Source organism: Rissa tridactyla, chromosome 7 (assembly GCF_028500815.1).
Source record: "Rissa tridactyla isolate bRisTri1 chromosome 7, bRisTri1.patW.cur.20221130, whole genome shotgun sequence".
Lineage (NCBI taxonomy): Eukaryota > Metazoa > Chordata > Aves > Charadriiformes > Laridae > Rissa > Rissa tridactyla.
This window is the reverse complement of record NC_071472.1, coordinates 50045475-50070229: the sequence shown is the minus strand read 5'-3', so window position 1 is coordinate 50070229 and position 24755 is coordinate 50045475. Positions and strand designations below refer to the sequence as shown.

At 36.9% G+C, this 24755-nt stretch overlaps 1 protein-coding gene across 7 annotated transcripts in view; it reads left to right on the top strand.

The window, feature by feature from the left end:
• Positions 1-24755, top strand: part of USP32 (ubiquitin specific peptidase 32) — a 77535-nt gene that overhangs the window by 37124 nt on the left and 15656 nt on the right. For 2 of the 7 annotated variants that reach the window (XM_054207969.1, XM_054207968.1), the window contains 12 exons: positions 6039-6170; positions 7682-7789; positions 8575-8690; positions 9081-9143; positions 11036-11119; positions 13782-13843; positions 13956-14058; positions 15818-16010; positions 17187-17362; positions 18130-18270; positions 21467-21626; positions 23941-24095. In XM_054207969.1, the coding sequence (XP_054063944.1) occupies positions 6039-6170; positions 7682-7789; positions 8575-8690; positions 9081-9143; positions 11036-11119; positions 13782-13843; positions 13956-14058; positions 15818-16010; positions 17187-17362; positions 18130-18270; positions 21467-21626; positions 23941-24095 (1493 nt within the window). The remainder of the gene's footprint in view (positions 1-6038; positions 6171-7681; positions 7790-8574; positions 8691-9080; positions 9144-11035; positions 11120-13781; positions 13844-13955; positions 14059-15817; positions 16011-17186; positions 17363-18129; positions 18271-21466; positions 21627-23940; positions 24096-24755) is intronic. The other 5 variants (XM_054207973.1, XM_054207970.1, XM_054207972.1 and 2 more) reach the window with 5 other exon arrangements.

Here is a 24755-nt window from a genome sequence, read left to right as displayed (position 1 = left end):
ACGTGGAAGGTCTCCTGTCCCACTGAGTGCAGACCTTGGGGATCACTGTCTCATTCCTCCCCTAAGATACTGAGGCTTATTGTTTTGTGGGGGTTTTTTCCCCTCCAGTTGTGGAAAATTTATTCCAGTACTTCTTCTACATGTATTTGTGGGCGGTTTATGTCTTAATTTTCTGTCCTTGGTTTCAGAGTTGATACTCTCCTTCCTTTTTGCTATTCAGTATAAGTGCAAGTGACTCTTATGTTTCTTCTTGACCTTTTTGTCAAAGTAAAATGAGCCCAGTTCAGATTTGTTTCAGACCAAGGGCTCCATCCCCTGTTCTATCTCAGAGGTGGGTGGCACAGTGCTGTCATACTGACTCCAGGTGAGACCTCACTGCTTTCCTTCCTTGCTTCTGCTGCTGCAACGCAGGTGGTCGTTCCTTTTTTATGACTGTGTCATTTCTGTGTGTTTCAGTGTCTTGTGAAGGGCTTATATACTCAGGTTTTCAGTCCTTTTCCATGTCGAGAATACTCCCATTTATCAGAGGGGTTACTGGTTTCAAACTGACAGACCATGTAATTTGTACTTCTTTGTTACCCAGTTCTTGTGTCACTGAGTTCTTTTTAAATAGCATCCTAATTCTCCTTTGAATTGAAGAGACTCTCTTCTGTCATCAGAAAAAATCATCAAAACGCTCCTGCTTTTTCTGACAGCTCTTACGTACTGAGATGCAGTAAGACAGTGTGTAATCAGTGTAATAATTATATTTTAGAACGTACAGTTATTGCTAATTTAACAAAATAAATGAAAGAAGCCCTGGATAACCAGACAGCATGGTTGAAAGGGAAGAGTGAGTTTTTGAAACAATATAACATTGAAACTGAGTGTTGTGGAAGTAACCTCTTCTGGCAGAGATGGGTTTATAAATCTGTAGGGCTTTATGGTAAGATGAAGATGTGAGTCTGTAGCAGGAAAGTGAAATGAAGTGATCGTGTAACTTTGCTCCCATTAAAAGGCTGTCTGGATGTAGATACGTGTTCTGTAGCTTGCCCACTGCAGTTGTGGTACCCCACTCTTGAAACACCATCTTTTAATGATGTATGGAAGGCCGCTAGAGGACAATTCTGAAGATTTTGGATTTATTAAAGGTGCCTTTAAGAGCCTATTTCATTCTGTGTTGGGTTTTTTTTTTTCCAAGTCTGTGAACACTTGTGCTTTGAGAGGAACTGTAGTGTTTAATACCTCTCCTGTGTGCGTTCCCATCTTAGGGCACTGATAATCTGCATTCTGTTAGATAAATGCCTGAATAGTCGTCTGACACATGCAAGGATCTTGATTGAAGTTACAATATTCCCTTCTCTGTGTGTCCATTTTTTAATTAGGAAAAGAAAAGAAAAGATGAAAGTATTAGAGCAGACATGGCCAATGAGAAAAAGCCTCAGTGTCACTTAATCTGCATCTTGCCACTCTGTTATCCTCTTAGTTCCCAGGCTATTTTATGTCCTGCGAAGCGGCTCTCTGTGCCGAGGTCCCAGAGTCTTCCCGGTGTTAATTCAAAAGCGACAAACAAGCGTGTTTAGTCAGAAATACTATTTGGTGTTCGGTCATTCGGTCTCTGGTTGCGACTTGGCTGTTGCGTGATGAAGAGCTCTCCCTGCGACTGGGGCCTGGGTGTTGCGTAGAGGATATCATGGTAAACAGTCAAACCACCAGGTTTCAGTTAAAATGTTGGGAATATGGTATGCTTTTACTGCTGTGAACCAGAGAGGATTGTACCAATAGGTGGGTAAAAATTGAAGTTCTAAAATGTATTGAAGTACTTAATTAATTCTGGTCATGTAAAGAGTTGTAATAAATAGTGCCTGAAATGAAAACAGGTTTTTAAATTTTTTTCTAAGGCTTGGTACCTATGTAATATTAAAGAAGGCCATACATTTTGTGGAAATGGCATTAAAATGAAGGGTGCTTTTTTTCAGTGTTTATCGCTGTCATGCAGTCTGCCTGTCAATCACAGTGTGGCAGCTGGTTTTAAATCAACTCATTTTTAGTAGATTTACAGTTTCTCAGATGCATATTTTTGCTTAAAATATTTACCTGTTCTTCCTTTACAATATGAAAACTGTAGCTTGAGGAGTACTTGACATTATCATTCCGGCAGTTATACTTGTCTAATTCTTAGATAATTGAACTAAGAAACACTATTCATAATTTCACAGATCTGAAAGTTTTTAATATTTTTAATGAATCAGTGATGAGGGAGCCATAAAATAGCATATGGTAGTAAACTGGTAGTATATGGTTAAAGTTCACAGGTGCGTAGTATCACCATGTGTCCTCAAATAATCATATCGTGTATTTAATTGACATAAATGACTACTTATGTGGCGTAGAAAGCCAGTCTGTTCTGATGTTTTGGACTATATTGTATATATAAGATACGTTTTTTAAAAATAATCATACGTTATTTAAAATTTGAACTACTGAATGAAAGCCCAGATGACACACACTTCCTGATGTGATCTGAACAGGCACTAGGAAAAAAATTATACTTTGAAAAGGTAACATCCTTTATCTATATAAAACCTCTTTAGAATATGGCATTTTTTTCATACACATTAGTATGTTTGTATAATAAGTGCATCTGCTTTTATCACGCTTCATTTAAACTTCAGTAACAAATACAATTGTATGTATATATCATAAATTGCAAGAGATTTCTTTCAGTTTACATTTCTGGAGGAATAGAGCAATAGAGGAGCGCTACATATCCTGAGGCTGATTTACAAGATTATGTGCAAAAAATCACTCTGGAGAAATCAAATTCTGTAACAGCTGGCTTTTCAACTCGGAGTTAAACTTTCCCATGTGCTGTAATCCAATCAATCTTTCAGTATTTTATGTAAGTGAAGCTATTGCAGTGGGCTACAGTTCATTGCTACTATGAATGCCACATTTTTATTTGTATTCAACCTGAGTTGTGTAAGTCTAATCAGTGCAAAGAATATTATTTGCTATTTTGCCAGTTTTACTTTCTAAACTGTTTGGCTCTTCTGCAGAAAGTCAATACACTGGACCTGCCTTGGCTGTAATATCAGTGTAGCGCTTATGCTAATAGCTGTCAGCTGTTCTTTTGAAGATGATTATTTGAAAATTCTTTGTCTTTTAAATGACCATGTAACTTCAGCCACTGCTTGGCAGAAATGCAGATAAGATGCTTTCTGATAACCTTTCTTTTCTGAGATTAAAATAATACAGCAATAAAGTTAGCACTGTAGAAACAGTGAAGTACAATTTAAAAAATGGAGTACAACTCACTTCTATGATAGATATCTGAGCATGTTTTATTTTGCCAGCAAACCTGTCTTTCAGTTCTTAATTACTAAAGACCAATAATGCACCTGCCAGTGAAAGCAGGTTCCTGCAGAGTTACCGTTCAGTAAAGGCAATGTGACCTTCCACGTGTTTTTTGAATATTCTTAGTGTTGCATCATTTCAAGAATGAAGTGCAGCCAGCACATTTGTTATCCTTCCTAGTCACAAAGGTAGATGAAAAGGAAACAAAGTGATTTTACATGCTCATGCCCAAGAGTTAGCATAATGCTTTTGTATTTGCTAATGAGAGCAAGAATGTGTGTGCGCAATTCTTCTAAATGACAGTACAAACTTGCCCTTTGCGTGGGGTTGTTTAGGTAGTGTTATAGTACTGTGATTCTCTTCATGTACTTCAGGTTCTGTCTCATAAGGTGGCTCTTACCTTTCATTTGTTATTTTTGTTTATTTCTGTTCTTGAAACTACACGAATATACTTCTTCCTGTATTTCCTGCAGAATGCTGGTACTCTAGTCCTAATGTCATGTCTTGCCAGCTCTTTCTTACCAGTACTGTAGCACCCTGACACCTGTAGAGGCAACAACATTGAGGGAAAGTGTATGTTGTTTGGTAGATTTTCTCTCATCCATTAATATACTGACCATTGGGGGAGCAGGTATGTCATTAAATTATCAGGACGTCCCTGTATTTCTTGGAAAATACCAGGTGCAGTTCTACATCACTGGACTGTTCTGCGTAGGATCATGGAGCTGCTGACATCTGTGGCAGTTCTAAGCACCTACGATGTTTCTATATGCTGATCTTCAAAGAAATAACTACTCTATTTCACTTTTCATGATTTCTAGTAGAATGATGTTCCTTAATACGTTGAGATTACTGTTTCCTTATGTATTGGGGACGGAGATTTTAGTAGGGCCTGTAGCAATAGGACAAGGAGTAATGGTTTTAAACTGAAAAGGGAGATTTAGGCTAGATATAAGGAAGAAATTTTTCACTCTCAGGGTGGTGAGACACTGGCCCGGGTTGCCCAGAGAGGTGGGAGATGCCCCATCCCTGGAAACATTCCAGGTCAGGTTGGACGGGGCTCTGGGCAACCTGCTTTGGTGGAAGATGTCCCTGCTCGTGGCAGGGGCTTGGACTAGATGGCCTTTAATGGTCCCTTCCAACCCAAACCATTCTGTGATTACAACACAACCGAAGCCAGGAGCTGGTGAGCCAGATAAGGGAATCAATCTATCTAGGAAGGAAGGGGAGAGGAGAAAGGAAATCAGTTTGGTTTTTCTTCTGGATCAGTTCTCTTCTCTCACTCACTACGTAAATGCCCAATAGCTGATAATGCTGGTGTGAGGATGCTGTGGCACGTGCTTGGGGTTAAGAGGGAAGGTAAAATGTCTCCGTTCAGCCTGAAGGTATGTCACCTTAACAAGACCTGGGAACTGCAGCTTTGCTGGGGTTGTTCTGCATGCAGTATATGGTCTGTCTAGTGATTCTACTGACTGTACGGAGGAAAAGCAGGACGTGTCTTCACTGATGTTACTTTTCTAGTTAGACTGCCTAAAAATATTTTACAGGAAGATGCAAAACCCTTCCACTCTTCCAACTCCACTTCAGATATTAATCTTTTGTTAAAATTTTTCCGAACTTTCTGCTGATGAGGGTAAGGTGTTGTGTAGTTTGTGATGCATTATATGATGTGCCTGCGTGGGCAGTTACAGCTACTTCATGCTTATTGTAGGTTACCTAAGTTAATATTCTGATTAAATTACTACTCCTAATGACAGAAGTAGGGAAAGAAATCAATAAAATTTCAATTTGACAAATAACTTTTTTTGTGTCTCTTCTGTTCTTAAGCCTTACAGGATTATTATTGTTTCTGTAGACTAAATCAGGCCAAATAGCTCAAGTTAAACCTATTAGAAAGCTGGCGTGGATTTAAAGGCTCAGAACCATCTGGGAATGGGATCACATGTAGTAGTTCTTAATATAGACAGCTTTGTCATTACATATCTGTTTGAGAACCAATTAATTTGCACTGACCTAAAGCAGTGTTGTGACACACTTGCATATGTAAAAAGGTTAGAAGTATTGTTGAGCAGAAACTTAATATTTTTATATATATATATTTAATTTCAAGGATAAAAACGTAAGGAGACTGGCATTTGTGTATAATGTTTTGAAAGAAAACACAAGTTCTTCCCCTGGCTATTTTTATTCACCTTTGCCGAGCACCTTGTTTTACTCATTATAGCAGCCAAGTACTAAACTTTTTTCCATAGAAGTTCTGGGATTTTTTTTTTTTTTTAATGCTACTTCATACCCTTTTAGAGGATTTAAATACTGGATACATTGGGAAAATAAGGTATTGAACATATAATCTATCTGTTCAGTTCTCCAAGAAGAAATATGTGAAAATTGAGAGTCTGCTGGAGCCTTTAGTGGTGGGAAAAATTCATTTCCGTAGTTCTAAGCACTTGTGATGATGTGTTATTTATGTTGAACTCCTAGATGGTGAATAGGTAAGATGACTCGGTAGATAAAGAAAGTAAAATTTGACCTTTATTTCTTTACTGCTCATGTTTTCAATTTTTACATGCAGGAGTCAGGCATAAAAAAAATTAACGTAGTTTCTCTTTGTAACAAAACAATGCTGCATTTTTATTTGGTGCTGAATTCTAACATGGTCTAGATATTACCAAAAATTTCTTTTATTTTTGTTGATTATACAGTGGAAGAATCTGACATCATCGATCTCGAAAAACGATACTGGCTGCTAAAAGCTCAATCAAGAACTGGACGTTTTGATTTAGAAACATTTGCCCCCTTAGTTTCCCCTCCTATTCATCCATCTCTGAGTGAAGGTATGGAACTTGGATCAAACCTGCGAGGAAGTGGTGTTGCTGTGGTGTTCAGTACCTGGTAGTCTACTGACGTACAAAGTTTAGGGGTTTTAAAAGTGGGCCTATTTTAAAATATGTTTTAAGCTTAAATTGCAGAGACACATTCCACTGAGTTCAGAATGTTTGAAAATGAGAAAAGATGCCTGAGAAATCTCTTTTTGTTGGAAATCTGGAACGCAAACGAAGTGATGCTTCTTTGTGTTACATACTTATTAGTTGTCAGGAAATATGGCAGACGTTCTGTATAATTTGCCTTGCAGTTGCTTAAAATTTTTCATTGGATTTCTTAAGATTCTGTAATGACAAAATATACTGCTGTCCCTGAATGAGATAAAATAGAAGACCATTTTTTAAATGGCAAATGTGAGTTTCATCTGTTAAATGGCAATTTGGCATGCAAGTCAGAAGCTGTATCGTGCAGTCAATGAAAGACGCTTCCCTAGTAGTGTAAGTTAAAAGAAGATTTTGGTCAGAAGGCTTGGTCGGGAGGGTTGTGCGTTGCAAGGCAGGCACATTCATACCCAAGCTGGTCTTTCAAGTTGAAGCCGCTCTGGTAATAACTGGAGGTTGCAGTTTTCTAATTGCCATTTACTGCACAACATGAGGACATTAGGTAACACTCTACTTACATGCTAGTTTTTGTCTGCAGTCCTAGAGTGACAATTTTTTACCACCAAATGGTCAGTTTTACTGACAAGTGGCGGCGGTTGGTAGAAAGTGGGGAATTCATCTGCAGTGGATGTGAGCTGTTAGGACACCAGAACTTATAATTCAATAAGGATATATCCTCGTATCCTTTTCCTTGTGAGTGTACTTTATCTGCTTAGTGAGATAAATTTACACAGATGCTGTAGGGAAACTTGAATGGTTTCTGGTCATTCTATATGTCTTCTGAGTATAGTGCCACTGAGTCATTGTCACTAGGAAAAAAATTTTATGGGATAAAAAAAAGTTTTCTCTATCTGCTGAATGAATAGAACTCTTAAATCCTTTGAAGGCCAGTAACTAAACTTCTAGCTCACTTAGGGCCAGATTTACAAAGGTATTTGGTGATTTTCATAGGAGTTTCTATCAGGCGCTTTGGAAAAGCCAAAGCATTTGGCATCTGAGTGCCTTTGCTATGTTGGTCCTTCAGCTTTTGCGAAAATGCTTGTTGTGACAATACTGGTTTAGATGTGCACTCCTATAAATCAGTCGGTGCAAGGAAGGCGTGAAAATAAGGCTGCTGTTCAGAATTCTTGGTTTCCTCCCTGTCCCCGGCTTTGTCTAGCCATACACAAGTGATCTAATTCACCTTTGAAATGGTCTCAGTAGTGCTTAATTATCTTTATTACACTTAGTAAGAAATTAGTTATAAGTGTTTGAACTTCTCCTTGCAAATGTTAACCATTAACTCCTCCTGTAGATGCTAAGTATGATTGTGAGCTGTTTCAGCCAGATGCTGTAACAGGAGATGCTTTTGTGGTTTGCAGGTTTGTTTAATGCTTTTGATGAAAACCGAGACAATCACATAGATTTTAAAGAAATTTCCTGTGGGCTCTCAGCATGTTGCAGAGGACCCTTGGCAGAAAGACAGAAGTGTAAGTATGCAAAATGTTAACTATTGATGGTAGAGAGGTTTTTCAGTTTGAGCAATGAAGTTTACTTGTTTCCACCTTTTTAGATTTTTTTTTTTTTCCACTGAGCAAGTATGTGTCTGTGAAAGGTGACAGACTTTAGAAGTTAAAAAGTTAAAGGTATTTTAAATATCAATGCGTCCTTTTATAAAGGATGATTAAACCTAATTCTGTATGTTTTATAGCTTATCCATAGCTTCATATAAATTATTAACCTGTTTGGAAAAAAGATACATTTCAGAAGTTACTTTGCAGTGTTCTGCATTATGATGCAGAACTGTGTATCTCCATATAGGAAGTGCAAACACTTATCTATTCATTATATATAATATAAAACGGATGTCCTATTTGATTGTCTTGTGGTAAACAGCATGTTCTGGCTTGTTTACTGTCCATTTTTCAGCTGGCTCCCTGCAAAGTTCTTGTGTTTTGAAATACTTTTGTTCCATACTTTTCCAAAGCCATATTGCTGCAACTTAAAAGCTATCATTCACTGGAAATTTCTGGATGCACATATGTTCCCTGCTATGTCACATCAGAAAACACAGCACAGAATTGCAGGAATCTAGGTTTCAGTTTATTAAACACAGCTGCTCCATTTCCTCACTACCACACATGCATCCTGCCTCATCAAAACTGTCAGCACTAAATCATGTTCTTGTGACTCTGCAGACATACGTTCTGCAAGAAAAAAAAATAATAGTTGTTGAGTAGTTCTAACATCGAAAAGTAATTTCCTTTTTTCTCAGTTTGCTTCAAGGTTTTTGACATTGACCGGGATGGTGTGCTGTCTCGCACTGAGCTTAAAGAAATGGTGGTTGCACTTTTAGAGGTCTGGAAAGATAACCGTACTGATAAAATACCTGTAAGTTATATTTGGTTTTCTGTTCATTTGCTCCTGTTTCTTAAAGTCATCCTTGAAAAGTAGGAATGTGAGTGTTGTTGGAACATGGTTTCAGTGAAATACAGGCTTCCTTCAACTACGTTAGCCGAGGAGCCTTGATAACTGGATGGAACTTACCTTGCGTAGCTTGGACTTCCATTAACCAAAGCAGAATGATGTGACTCTAATGTATGCTCTTTCGTATAAGGAAACCTTAGTTACAAAAGTACAACTGTCTTGAAGCGCTCGCTTGCGAATTACATAGAGATATCATCAACATTTCTTGCAGTTATGTTTTTATTCTGAACACACGCAGCTCGGGAGAGTGCTGTGAGAATTTAACTCTGTTTTCTAATCCTTCTGTTTGTGAAGGAATTGGGCATGGATTTGTCTGAAATTGTAGAAGATATTTTGAATATGCATGATACCACAAAGGTAGGAATTTGCTGTTCTTCCCGTGTCATTTTTGTATCCTAGTATCTTCAGTTTATTTATAAGAAAGAAAGTAAAATCTTGTGCTTTCTTTAAAGCAGAGATGTGTCAATAAAAGTGTCTTTCAAGAAATGTCAGTTTTCCATTAAAATTTTCCATATTGTTCTGTGAGAGAAAGACCATGTTTGAATTTTATAAGCCATTTTTATATATGAAACTAAACCAAAAATACATAACCAGATGAAATTAATTTGAAGCATATACTGTTTGCAAGGCTTTGCTATGCATAATTAATACCAGTTTTAAATCTGATGCTTGACTTTTCTTCTGGAGAAATTATTTTTTTGTTTCACGTTAAAAATGATTTTGTGAAGAAAGGGGTAGTGCCATTAGTGTGTCTTATATGTTATGCTATGTAAAGACACGTTATCCTCTTGTGCTGGAGCAGAATTGTATTAATTCAGTAGTAACTTATGCATTATTATTATGAAACTACTTTGTTTGCGATAATATTATATACAAAGAGTGAACCATGTATGACGATATTTCAGAGCTACGTATCCGGGAGACTATGGGGGCATCTGTCATGACTGTCGTGACTCACAGCAAAAAGTCTTAATAGTTTATATTGTGCTTTATAGTTAGCTGCGTGTGAATCTTTAATTATGTTCTTCCTTTTTCAAGATAGGCACTATCATCTGCAAACAACATAGGGGAAGTTGTTTCCATTATTTCATCCTTTGCTTCGCTAATTAGGAAGAGCGTCTGTAAACTATAAATAATTTAAGAAAAACTATAAAGATTGTCTAGAAGTGCTTAATTACTTGTTTGAATAGTTGTCTTGCCTGCTTGTACTCCAACAAAGTGGTGGGCAAATATTCTATTACAATTCTTTCATTACCAAAGCAGTAGAAAATACAGCTTCAGTGAACTTTCTTTCATCCTTTGAGGTTTTTATTGCTTGCTTTTCAAAAGGGTAGTTTGTAACCAAGCGTATAGCAGTCTTGTTTCCACAAAGAGTTAAAAAAGACAACTGAGTCTTCAGAATATCTTTCATAGTTGCATCATGAATGTAGTGCTGGAAAGAGCTGATGGTGCAGTAATTACATAAATTACTTAACCTCTCTTCATCTGTTAGCTTTGACCTGTGTGAACTCTGGAGAAAATGGTCTGTAAGAGGAGGTGGAGTAACTGCCACTGCTGGAAAAATGGCTGTGAATTACATTACAATATAAAAAATTCAGGTTGATCCTGTCACTAAACTGTTGAAAATCAGAAGGTCCTCTGACATTGGTCAGTGTAACTGTAACTTTGTGTTGTAACTGTAACAGTGTACTGTAACTTTGCAAGTGATTAAGAATTAATAGGACCTGTGTTGTAAGGCAAAACCATAAGGACGTGATGATCCAAAATAGTTTTTCCCAACCCAGAGAGGAAGATGGTGGGTTTCTGAATGGATGCGAGTATGTGAAGAGCTTATTTGCATGATCAAAGTCTTAGAATGTCTTAGTCTTGTTGTGTCTCTTACAAAGTGATTGCCCCGACCAGTCACATACTGCTTCTGCTGGTTTCGTGGTTTCAGGAGGTACAACCGTGGCGGTTGAGCATGAATACTACATCTGAGTGATGGAGAGTGGGAGCAAAGTTTACGTGCTGTGCAGAGTTCATCCGCTGTACATGCAAAGCTTTTTGGTTCTTCAGGTTGCATATGTTATGCTAAAACTGGACTTTTCTTCTTTCATTGGATCAAATTTTGTTATCAGTGGTAGATGCTAATTTTTATCAAATCACTGTCTTTGTCATGCTTTGTATGACACATTTAATGAGCATTTTAATATAAATAGGTTAATGGTTTGATGTTTTTTCCTTCCCCTTTCCTTCTCCCTTTAACTAAGCTTGGCCATCTCACTCTGGAGGACTACCAGATATGGAGTGTGAAGAGTGCACTTGCCAATGAATTTTTAAATCTACTTTTTCAGGTATGTTTAGAGGAAATCTAAACTTGAAAATTATAGTAATTAACTCATGAGCTTTTTGCATGGCCATGAAGTTGCAGCATCAGCATTTGTGCCAACATGCTTACAGTTTTGTCTATTGCAATAAGGTATGTGGATTTGCAGTTGTGCATTACCTTGATGGAATAATTCTCTATTTGATTATTGTACTTTTCAGTGTATGGGGATGCCTAAAGCATAATTTGTTAAAGTGAATGTAGTGTACTGTCTATAAAATGAAAAGAAACTTCAAGTGTATCAGCAGTTATATTTTCCGTTAGAAAAAGGCTTTGTTCTTAAGCAGTTGTTTTGCAAATCATTGCCAAGAAAGTGACACAGGAAATGAGAAAAGCTATTGCTAACTCTTTAAAACCACTTCCCTTCTACCCTTTCTGTTACGGCCATCTGAGGAACCTTTCATTGCTTTCTTCATGAAGCAGTCCTTGAAAACTGTGATATCATATCACTATTGTGTTGCAAAAGCTGAGCATCAAGTGTGTACTGAATTTGTTTTTAATTGAGCTTGAATTGGATTTTTATAAATCCTTAAACCGGTCATAGTTTAGTGCTGTCTCACTTTGTGCAGAAAATAACTCCCTAAGAGTATTTTCATTCACTGCGGTTTGTTCCTTACCCATTTTTCTTAGAGGCTGAGTTTAAATAATAACAATCCTAATGGAGTCTTGAAGATTTGCCCTAATGTTTAGTATTCACCTCCAGCCCCTTATGACAGTCTCAGTTCTTCCAGGAAGGGCTCATCTTATGAGTGAAGCTTAATCAGTTACAGGGTCAGATTGTAGCAGAAAAAATATCTCATCAGAAAGAAGCTGTGTGGTTTTAAAAAAAAAAACAAACCACAAAACAAACAACCAATTGTTATGAGAGGCTGCCTGAATAGCATACTACTGATTCTCCCTTTTATTACCCTAGACTACTTTCTAAATTGTATTTTGAACTATACTTTTCCAAGGACTGCGTGGGGACTGAGTGAGAGTATTCCGAGGCCATCAGCTACGCCACAGCTGAGAAGAATAAAATCAGAAAGTTCTGCAAATTCTTTTTGTCTCTAATTGCATCAGGTTTTGCTTACATTGTAACCTTCTCAAGAAGGGCTGTCTTTATTTTTGGACTGTCTAGCAGCAAATATCCTATGATAACTTAGTATTGATTGACTAACAAATATCTATGCCATATTGAGTTAGAATGAATGAACATTTAGTAAATTTGTCTTGATGAAGATTCCACATAACAATTGTTACACATTGCTTCTTGGACATCTCATATACAATATTTTTTTCCTCCTGACAGAGTTGCTACGTTTTTGTTTTAGATTTTTATTTCCTTTGATAACTTTATCATGTGAGGCACCCTCATCTCATGCTGCAGGCTCAACAGTGTACTCGCACAGGACAGTCTGCCATTGATTTGTCTGGGCATTTATTTGAACTGTCATGAGCTTGTGTGTCTCATCTGCAGACAGAAAAGCTAAGTGGTCTGAGTGGAGCGCCTTGGAAAGCTTGGCAGCAAATAGGTTGGTTTGTTTGCAGCGGAGTTAGTTTATGTGAAGAATCTGATACTAGCACAGTGTTACATCAGTTTAAAAAGTACCATCAGAGCCAGCTGTGTTGTGTGTGCTGGAAAATCTGTTGCTTCCCAGCAGCTAATGGCCTTTGTTTTATTCAGAATGTGAAACGGTCTCTCACACTGTAATATAAATTTAAATAAGATATCTCACCAGTCATTAGAAATCTCCAGCTGAGATGCAAATTGATAGCCTCAAAAGAGACATAAGGAAAAGACTATAAATCATGTTATGAGTAGCAACCAATTTGAAAACCGTCTGGGAGAGGAGACGGCTGACCCTCCTCCCTGCACTGGAAACCAAGACTCCCGCAGAGTCAGCTCTTGCTGCCGCTTGCCCTGGGCTGGGAGCTGCTGGGGAAACCAGCCAGGGACGTCGCTCCAGCCAGCCCGGGGTGGCTTTACAATTAGCCATCTGGGACTGCGTCTTGTACTCAGAATAAAACCCCACCCAAATTGAGTAGCCGTCTTGGGGATGGTGCTTTTTTCTTCTGTGTCTGTTTAAAAAAAAGAAAAAGTGCATCAGACATTCAGAGAACGTTCTACAATTTTGAAACTGGAGAGCATTTGTGGTGTCTGGTTGGTTGAGCTGCTTTAGACATCTCCCTCGGTCTCTTCATGTGTTCCCACCTCTCCCCATTTTTCCCCTTTCCATATTTTTTTTTCCTAACTTTTAGCTTATTCTTCCAGCAGCTTTCATTCTCCCAGTTCCTCATTCCCTCTCTCCAGTACATATAGACATCTTTAACTTTTGTATGTCCAATCCATGTCAGTTACTGCGCTCTTCCATAGCACGTGCATCAGACATGAAAATTCGTTTTCTGTTCACCTTAATGCCTCTTAATGTCTTGGGGCATTTAAGATTCTTGGTATTTTTGTCTTAACAGTGGGAACAGGTTGGGTAGCTCAAAATACTTTTTAGTGACTTTTTCAATTCTAGGTAATCTTGCTACATAATTAAAAAGAATTTTCTGAAAGGTCCCATTAGAGTTGTTCTTTCTTTCGTTTACCTGATGCTTGTTTCAGAGTGGTGTCATTCTTAATACGAATTGTTTTCTTTTTCCAGGTGTGTCATATAGTTCTGGGGCTACGACCTGCCACTCCAGAAGAAGAAGGACAGATTATTAGGTGTGTGTTTTGCTCAGTATCTTAAATGGGTTTCAGAATCACCTTTTAATATTTTCAACTGTGATTTCCCTGTTTCAATTAATACTTCACGTTGTTCATTCTTTATGTGCAGAGGCTGGTTAGAAAGAGAAAGCAGGTATGGCCTTCAGCCAGGGCACAACTGGTTTCTTATTGCAGTGCCATGGTGGCACCAGTGGAAAGAATATGTCAAATACGTAAGTGAAATAATAATAATGTATACTGAATAAGTGATTTCTTTGTATTTGTGAATGTGCTGATGAAAAAAGAGCGTGGAGCAAATGACTGCTTAGCCAATAATGCTTGAAATTAAGCTTCTCCTGTCTCTTTGTGGAAAATAATTGTTTTGCTGAATCATTGTCACATGGTGAGCTTTTCACTACAACTTCATTAAACTGCCACCTCTTTCTGTAATTTGTTTCATTATTCCTGCACGTCAAAATATTTTTGAATAAAAACATACTCTGACGATAGTACTTCCCTTAAGTCTTTTGATCCATTTGATAATAAAGCTACCTGTTTTGGTTTTGACTTTGCTTGGGCCATAAATACACAATGTCCGTTTTCTGGACGAATAAATTTGATTTATAGGCAATGATGAAAAGTAGTCCAGTACCTGATGGTGATCAAAGGAGTCGTACTAAAACCTTATAGTTACAGGGTGCTCTTTCATACTCTTCAACTAAAATATTCAAGTTAAAGCATCACTATGAAGTTTACAAAAGAAAGCATATTTAATAGAATTTAATTGAGGTGGAGATAATTTTTTTTTTTGCAGGTTACACGAGTGGAATAAACTATTTCTCCAAAGAGTTTTATATAGTGATAAGTAATCATATAGTATTTGAGTTGTATAAATATAAATAACTAAAAGTATTCAGCAAACTGCAATGTATGCATTAACTAACCATGTAATTACAGTTATTCTTTGTGCACAATGAATTGGACAGATGATGGCTTAAATGCCTGAAATACCGGGTAACTTGATCCTTGTCCTAGTATAAGTACTCAGATGGACACATGATTTCATACCTAATGCTTTGCATAACAGCACAATGCCATTAGTCACTCTACCTCTTGAGCAAAAAGAACACTCAGAATTCCCGTGAAAATCTGTAAATGATTGCTGTAATTCCAACATACATTTTTGTCTTATTTTTGTACTTGTAGCTTTACTGCACGGTTTTGTTATTTGACAAGATACTATGTTTAGTGATGTGATAAATAGTGGAGGGGACAGCATAAAACAGGAAATATCCCTTTTTCCAATGTTGTTACAGTGCAGTTCATTGCGTGGATTTTCTGTTTTCCCCTCGGAGGGTCAGTTAATTCCCTTTTTCTTCTGCTTTCTCATTCATTGACGTTTCTTGTTGTGACTGGTGCTGTAAATTGGGTAGGATTCTTCTTACATCTTGTCTGTACTGGGCAGGCAAGTTATGCTTTTGGGGGGATGCGCATTTTTCTTGCCCAAGCGTGAGCCAGATTGCCTTTGCAATGCTGCTTCTCCAAAGGAAACAACGGAATTTTGTTTCAAAACAAAGTTAGAGAAGACTAAAATGTTGCAGGTTTGAGGAAGGAGTGTTTTTTTGTTCTCCTGCTTGCGCTTCTCATTTAACCATATGAAATTCAACAAGAACAAATCCTCAAATATTTATAGTCTGTAATTACAGCTGTCTAAAATGGTTGTCTTTTTGTGTATCTAGATAGAGAAAATAATTCTGGTATTTCGTGATTTTTATATTGTGCAGAAGAGTTTATTCGATTGGTTTAACACATCTGTCTCTTTCTGCATATTTTTCATCAGTAGATGTAGAAAGTATTTTTTTTTTCTATAAAGCTTGTTGTGATATGCAAAAGTGGTCATACAGCTGTGAATTTTGTTGATTGATTTGGCTGATGCTAAATGTCTTTGATATGGGCTTATAATTAACTTTTCTACTTGCCTACCAATTTTAGGATGCAAACCCTGTTGTGATAGAGCCTTCATCTGTCTTGAGTGGAGGTAAGAATTCACTCATAGCTGCTGCAGCCAATACTTCAGAACAGGGAGAAGACAAAATGGGAGGTCTTAATTACTTCAGTGCAACAGAAGAAAAGTTTTCAGATAATATTTCTACTGCATCAGAAGCCTCAGAGACTACTAGCAGCAGTAAGCATAACATCTTATTTCCTTGGAGGTTTAATGTAGAACAGGTTTTGAGAAAACGACATACTGCATGGATTCCTCCAGGCGGAAAGATAACACAGCTTAGATTGCAGAAGTGGCCGACGTGTAGACGTTGGTGAATTACTAGGATTTTTTCGTCTGCGGTGGATAAGCAAGAAACAGTCTTGTTTAAACAGCAGTTCATCTTTTATGCTATGATTAGTTTCCAGAATTGTTTTCAAGATAGTTTTTGTCCTATAATTTATTTTCCGAGTGGATTTTTTTTCCCCCTCTTCACCTGAAGTTGTTTCTAGCTCATAGCTCGTTGATATCGGACTATGTCTTGCAATGAGATGACCTCAGCTACGACAAAGAAGAAAGAAGCAGAAAAACAATTAGGAAAAGCAGACTTATAGTTTTACAGGGCATGAGATCTAAATGAGTTTGTGCAGATTCTGGGAGCCGTCTTTGGGAAAGAAGAAGAGATTTTAGTGATGATTTTCAGTCAGTTCTTGTGAGAATTTGAGATGATGTTTTTTTCCTTGTGAGGCAGCTGAATGTGCATCTGGTATTTTAAAATCTGTATCTTAAAAACACAACTTCAATTTGAAGTAGATAAATTACTGTGATCTTTTTTGGGTTGGGGAATAGAGGAAGGGCAGAAAGGGAGACAAGTTTTAGATAAAGGTTCTTTCTTTTTTCTAACCTCAAATTTAGATTTGTTGTGCTGTATAACAAAAGGAGGTTCTATAAGAATAAAATTTATGTGCTGATTCAAGAGGAAGAAATGAAAATAAGGCATTATTGCATATATATTCAGGTTTTTCTGTAAGATTTTCAAGGGTTTGCTATTCAAACATCCAGACAACAGCAAATGCCAAACACATTTGCTCATGCCAGCCTAGCTGTTTTCAAACCAGTTTCGTGTAAGTATCTGCTTTGGTATTTGGATCTCACAGATCTGCTTCTTTACCTTTTCTGAGAGTGCTAATATGTTTGTCACTCTCTAGTTTGGAAGAGTTGCATGTTTTACTGAAGTATGAAGGATAGCAAACTTCTTCAGCCTTTTTTAAAAGCAAAAAAAGGATACAAGTTTAACTGTTTTGTTTATGTTATGGACTCATGAACTAAAATAGAGATGATTTTTTTTTTTTTTCCCCCCTTTGTATTCTGTTACAGATACTCTTTACCCTGGCACACCAGGGTCTGATGTCTGTTTCGCTAGGCAGCATAACACTTCGGACAATAATAACCAGTGTTTCCTTGGAACCAATGGGAATACTTTGCTACAACTTAATCCTCAGAAACCAGGAGCTATTGATAACCAGCCCCTAGTAACACAAGAGCCAGTGAAGGTAAATGCATCTAAGTCATGTGAATATAGGAAAAGTATCTTTTTAGTGTACTTTTATCACAGCTTTTTATGTGTTGTTTTTTTCAGCCAGTGGCTTAATTCTAAGTTAGCGCTGTTTTGTCATATAACAGAATTTGGGTTTCTTACTCTTATTTTAAGAGGGGAAAAAAAATGTCTTCTGTTTTTAAGGCTACTATTGAGTGTTTTGTGAGAAGAGAAACACTCAAAATGTTGTTAAACAGCGTCACAGACCTTACGAACGAAAAAGGCATTTATGAAAACACAACTTTCAGCGTTACGCTAAAGTATTTTAATAATTAAACACTGTTCTTCAGTGTTTTCAATCTAAATATAAGAGTTATTGCTATTGCATAAAACCAGAAAATAGTTATTAAATAGTAAACCAAACCTGACAGTTTTTCCAGTATTCATACAAACAAAACATAAAACACAGACCAGCACCATCAATGATGAGTATAGATTGGATTTCTCTGTGCAGTATCTGAAGTTGTTGGAGTAGGTGACACAAGAGAGAAATCAAATACAAATTTTATATTAGACAGCCTTTTAGAGAAATAGTAAGTAGTGAAACTGGAGCATTAATTATTGTTACATTTAAATACCATCTTTCAGTATGAAAAACAGTTGCTAATTGCTACTTAAAAGTTTGACTAATTAAAAAGTCTTCTGTGTTTGTGAACTAAAATTGCTGTAGCTGTATACTATTTTTTCTGCTTGAGATTTGAGGAAATCCCTTTTTGTTTAAAGGCTGCGTCACTAACAATGGAGGGTGGAAGATTAAAGCGATCTCCGCAGTTGGTTGAAGGGAAGGACTACGTAATGGTACCAGAACCAGTTTGGAGAGCACTTTACCATTGGTATGGAGCAAATCTGTCCTTGCCCAGGCCGGTAAGTTGTGATTGTAGACGCTGTTTACTTGCCATAACCACCAAGATAATCTAAACAACCTCATGTGTCCAAGCTTCTGCCAGTTCCACAAGGTAATCTTTTATGGTCATCTCCAACTTCATCCAAAAACGAATAGTCTAAATGAAGAGTCTTGAAGAGCAAGCTGGGAAAAAGCAGTCTCAAAAATAGAAAGTTGTAGATATTTTCCAGGAGTTTTGCAGCACAAACCCCAGGAGATACTGCAGCAGGGCAGAACTGTTGCTCAATAGACAATGATTGCTAAAGCAGACAAAAGTAAATTTGAGATCAGTTTAAAGACTCGGGATCAAAACACTCATCTTTAAAAGCTAAGATAAATTTTCAGCTGGTCTGCAAAACTAATAAATTTAAAACACCTGCATCTTTGAAAATGCGTTTCTCCTCTCTTACAATTTAATGATGTGGGGGGAAGTGTCATAGAAAACACAATGCGCAAGATTTGGTGAAGATCTAAAAAGCAATAGATGATCCCAGTAAAGAAAACAGGCAAAGACTATTCTTTGTGAAAATGCTTGCTCAGAAGCACTTCTGAGCTGTAGCTGCAAGCTGCAGGAGCAGGTATTACTAAAAAGAATTCGCGTATGAGCATAGCAGCTTTTGAGTACTCCACAGACTGGTTAAGTTGTTCACCTTCTAGTCAAAGGTTTTTCAATAAAGCATTTATCATAAGCAATTCCACAAGAAATAGATGCTAAAACTGAGTTGGCATCTCCTGTCAAAGGCTGAATCAGCATGATTCTGGTTAACCATGTTCAGTGCTAGAAGCAAAGACCAGCACCTGATACACTCATCCAATCGGGCTGCTCTTTTAATTCTTCAGTTTTGATTTTTATTGCAGGTATTACATATCGTGGCCATTTGAATACCAGTTATTATTTTGAGCAGATCATATATTCAAAATAAATAGTTCTCTCGTGTCATTCATCTTCGAGTATTATGATAATTACCTTTCTTTTTTCTAATGAGTAACTAAAAGTCGTACTGGTGAGGCAAGTGATGATCATTCTCATTCTTCAGCACAACATCAGTTACACTCCTCCAGACTTAGGGGATACTCATTTGCCAGCAAATAATTTGTATGTAGTGAATTTTCCCATTTCTTACATTTGACAGTAAGCAGAAAAGCCAATGAATCACAATAAAATTGTGAAATAGTTCTACAAATGATTAACCATAAGTGTTGCAATTGTGTGATAAAAAATATATTTACAAGTCAGTAATACTGATTTTTATATCAACATTTATTTAGTTGCCTGTAGTCACTTAAAGCCTTGTAATAAAATTAACTAATTAGCAAGAACGTGTCAAAGATAAGAAAGTATTTGTATTTGTTTGCATAAAAGTTTTATTAAAAAACAGGAAAAAAAACCTTGAAGAACTGAAATTGACTCTTTGTAACTAACACTAGTATTTTCTGTATTAAAGCTGTAATATCTTTAATTAAAAATTAATTTTGGGCATAATGCAGAATGTATTGCAGAATATAATTTTCAAATGTGAAAGTGCTATATATTAAATGGAATTCACTAAGTGGACTGATAATTAGTCTGTGTTATCCCAATGAGATTTTTTTTGGTTGCAGTTAAAACAGCAACAGCATTGAAAAAGAAGCAGTAATTATGTAGCAACAGCCATTGTTGAATCATATAATTTACTCACAATTTATTGAGCTATCTCTCTGTTTCTCTGTGTGTAATATTGCAAAACGATTAACAGGTCATAATCATTTGGAGCTAAAGCTGGCATGACTTGAATTATTAATACTGAATTTATAAAAAAGTAGGCTGATGTTAGAGGCAAGAAAAACTGATGTAATTTGGTGTATTCAGTTAGAGGCACTGGAAAGTTTCTTCTGTTTCTGTTGAATATGTTTATTCCATGTAGTGTTTGGTTTATTCTGTGTCAGGTAGTCTCTTATAGGAGTGACACGTAAAAAAAGGAAGTGAAGGGATTTTTTTGATGGTAGCAATAGAGATTAGGTGGTCGGTGTCACAAAAATTCAGTGTCAGAAACGGGGGAGAATTAGCTGTATGATGTTTTGACAATTCGATCTGTTAGCCGTAGTACCGGCAATTATTTTACAGTGAAAAAATCACTGACTTCTGTTACCCTCCTCCCACACATTCTCCATGGAAACAAACACCTTTCATGATCCAGAAAAGGCCACATTTCTTTATACACAGCACAAACTAATGTGCTTGAGATTTTTGCGATAGGGTTGTGAGAAAAAAGACTTCTATTCAGAATGAGAGAATTTCAGTTTGGGTATCCTGTCTGCAAAAAAAATATAAATAATGTATGTATGAACTTTAGTTTTTTTGGTCCATAATTAAGAAATTTTTTGACACTTAATTGTCTGAACACTTGAATTCTTGAAGACCATTTGATTACTCGCAGCCAGCACACAGGTACTTGCAGTCCCAGGCTCCCACCCCGCGGCAGGGACTACTACATTGTTCCTTTCCAGAAAATTTCATCACTATTGTTTTTATTGTAACTGAGGTTTAATCCCGTGGCACTTCAGTGCATTATATTGCTTCTCACAACTTAAGCTGAGTGTTTTCTTCTGCTTCACATGGTCACAAAAATAGTGAACATTGCTGCCATTTATGTATGTCTACGTTTGGGCAGATCTAGGTAGCACAATCTTTGTAGAAATGGTGGCTGAAAAGCTGCAAGTCCTGTTCTGGGGTAATTGCGGCTTTTCCTGTCAACATCTAAATGCAACAAAAGTAAGTTTCAGTCTGTTCTTACAATTTAAAGGTTTGAATTCAGTCCTAAAGTTCAGAGTGAGTGTTTTTCAACAGTTGTGAAACTTTTATATTGAAGTATACACTGAGCAGAATTAATGAGGTTCATTGTAAATTCACATATATTTCAGGGATTATACAAATGTTCTTTCCATGGTGTTGTGCTCCACTAAACGAGGTGTTTGCTTTTGACAATCTGCAACTAATAAGCTTCAAAAAGTGCTTAGAAATCAGTGTGGATATTTGCTTAAGACCCCATAAGAAGTTCAGAGGATTTCTCATCTCCTAGTAAAACATAGTTTATTTTTTTAACCATCTGCTTTAATCATTAATTCCTGTTCCTATTGGGATTTCCTACACGTTTGGAACAGCAGTCTCTTAAAATGTGTTTTAAACGTCTTTACTAGGTGATCAAAAACAGCAAAACAAATGTGCCTGAGCTGGAGTTATTCCCTCGCTACCTGCTCTTCCTGAGACAGCAGCCTGCCACTCGAACGCAGCAGTCCAACATCTGGGTGAATATGGGTATGATGAGCCTGAGAATGTTTCCTCAGCATTTACCTAGAGGTAACTTAAGAATGCAGCAAGAATCCCAAGTGCGCAGTTTCTAAGAAAGCGAGAGCCGCAGCTGTAGGAGCTTTGCTGCCACTGTGCTTGTACACCAGCTAATCAACTGTGAGGCACAATCAGCGGTTGGTAAAGATTGAAAGGCTTTTCTCCTGCCTTCTCCTGGAAGAAAGAGGCACGAGGGAGCGTTTGCAGTGCAGTCAGTTCAGTTGCAGAGTTACTGCAAATCGAGTGGGGAGATGAAAGTGAGCAATGAGCACTGCATAAACACCCAACAGCTAAGAAGGGCAGGTCTGGTTAATCCTGTCCATAGTTAATTTTGCGGCCATAGAATACATGCGTCTGTGCATCGGGGTGGGGTGTGTATCTGATAGTACAGTGGTACGATAAATGAAATCATGATGCAGCCAACTGGTTCCGAGTTAGTTGGGCAGCTAGAGTTTAATGCCCCAAATTATTTCATACTCTTTAGAAAAGGATTGAATTAATGGAATATGAAGACTGTTATTTGATGCATTTCAGAAAGACAATTCAGTAGAAGTGTGAACATCCAACTAAAATATGTGCCATAATCGTGGTGGTAATGCTCACCAGAAGATTGTACAAGTAATGGGCTATAAGAAAAATCTTTAGATTGCAGCTTCACGTTTCAGCGGGGAAGTGTTGCAGGATTTGTTTCGAGTACCAATTTGTATGCGCAGTTGCATACTTGCCTTGCACAATAGGTTTGAAGAAATACCTGATATTCACACACCTGTACATCTGGATACAGACAGACACACGTGGGCATCCACAGTAGTGTGTGTCCAGAAATGGGATCACCTGACCACTGAAAATTAAATCCTTCAGCCTTGCTTTAGTTAGCCTGTCTTTAAAAATCTCATGCAGATGTTCAGTCTTTCACTGCTTTGGTAGAATCTCAAACTTAACGTGTAGATGGTGGCTGCCTGCTTGATCCAGTTCCGCTACAGAAACTGCCTGCTACCCAAATTCATTTTTCCTACTTGACCTAATAAAATGGAAACTGCTTTGTTTGGACATCCTAAAATGCCAAAATTCAAATAAAGAGAATCTTCTCATGTGCCAAATTTGATCTTGATTTGGAATTATTTTGCTCTGCACTAATTTATTTGTCCAATCAGTGATTAATCTTTTTGAGTTTTCAGATATGCTTTCTTGCTGTAATCTTACAACTAATCCTCTGATCCCTAATCTCAGAAAATGCTTTTTTGTGTTCTTTAAAAAAAACTTGAGTACTTTGCTTGGTATACTGAAGCAAAACTGATGCTTTGCTGACTTATAAGATGATTACAGTATATTTTTACACCCTTGTCAAATTGCATGTGATGTTGCATCTTTTCATATGGTACTGTTTATTTTATTTTAATCTTTTGACAGTGAAAGTAGAACAATGTCACTTGTGGTTATTTAAGTAGTGCAGTTGCCCGGTTGGGTTTGGCTGTATAATAAAAGCTTTTCATGAATATGTTACAGACCTGTCTCTGGGAGGAGCGGGGAATTTCCCAAGTTTAGACTAAAGAAGCTCAAAAAATAAAGCATGTAAAGCTGGTCTCATCTCTTTCAAACTGAGCTTGTGCAAATGTTTGATTTAAAGATGAGCTCCTATTATGGAAAACAGCAACAGTCTCGACTGATGGAATTAGTTCGTGTAGCAAACATGAGATTGTTGAAAAAGTCTGATGAAAATCCTAGGCGTCTTCACAGAATGTTTTGAAGAATTCAGTTAAGAATAGTTTTACTGTGAAACTGCCAGGTTGATTTCATCTTCACAGAGCAGCGTTCATCTCCGTACAAGAGCTGGAGCAAAGTTGCGCTACTTCCAAGAACAGTCAGACTGATTTTTTTTTAACCTTATTTTTTTTACTTACAGCGTGCTCTCAAAAAGAAAATTCTCATGAAATGCTGAAATCTTTTATTTTGAAAATTAACAGAGTCTCTGATACTCTGTCTTTAAGAGAAAAAAAAGAATAGTTCACTCTTTTAAAACTACTTTAAATTATTTCTTTCCTATGAGAACCTTAGGGGAGCAATTTTCTAATAGGTTTTGGTAAGAAAGGGAGGTAAATGTATCTGCTTTTCGATAGCAAGTTTGTTGTCCCAAAAGGTTAGTAACAACTAGCTTTCCATCTAACTCATTATTTTGTCCATAAACAAAAAGAGTAGAACTGTGTCCTGCTTTTTCACAAAAAGTACTTATAGTGTATGTAGTGTATCAGTTGTTAATGATCTGATTTTGGTTGGCCTATGAGTGTATACATTATCTTTTGCCCTTTTCTTATGATTGTGAATCCAGGGAACGTACCTTCACCAAATGCTCCTTTAAAAAGAGTGTTGGCTTATACCGGCTGCTTTAGTCGAATGCAGACAATTAAAGAGATACATGAATATCTCTCCCAGAGGCTACGTATAAAAGAAGAAGATATGCGCCTCTGGTTATACAATAGTGAGGTAATGTCAACATTTTTTCTTTTTTTTTTATCAACTATTTGATATTGTATGTCTTATTCTTTCATAGAAAGGATTAAATATACACACACAGGAAAAAAAAAAATAGTGGTTGTAAGTTTCCTTTGCAGTTTAACCACCCAGGTTGGAAGACTCTTGCTGTGTATTTTCTAGAGCTTTTTGTGCATGCCAAGCAGTGAAATTTAGATTTTGGTATTAATGACCCAGAAAAATTACCTTTTGTTTTCCTAGTAGCCTGATAAACACTAAATTATCCTGTGGTATATTTAAAAATTGGCAATTGACCTACTAAAAGGCTTAATATGAAGTGTCATAGAAACTGTTTTAAATGGAAATAAAAATATATTATTTCATTGACACGCATGATGATGTTGGCACAGAAGCCAGCAGCCATCCAGGATCTTTTTCAAATGTGTATGTGAACAAATCAGAGTGAATACGCAGACTATATTCCTCCAAATCATTAAGAGCATGCAATTCTCTCATTCTAAAGAAATACCACATAAAATTAAAGCATTGAACTAGATGCTTCTGGAGATCATTGACCTACTGTATTGAATTAACAGAGGTAGGAAACTGATGATCTCATTTTTGTGAAGAAATTTTTAATACTGTTTTAATTTAATTGCTTCAAGATTAAAA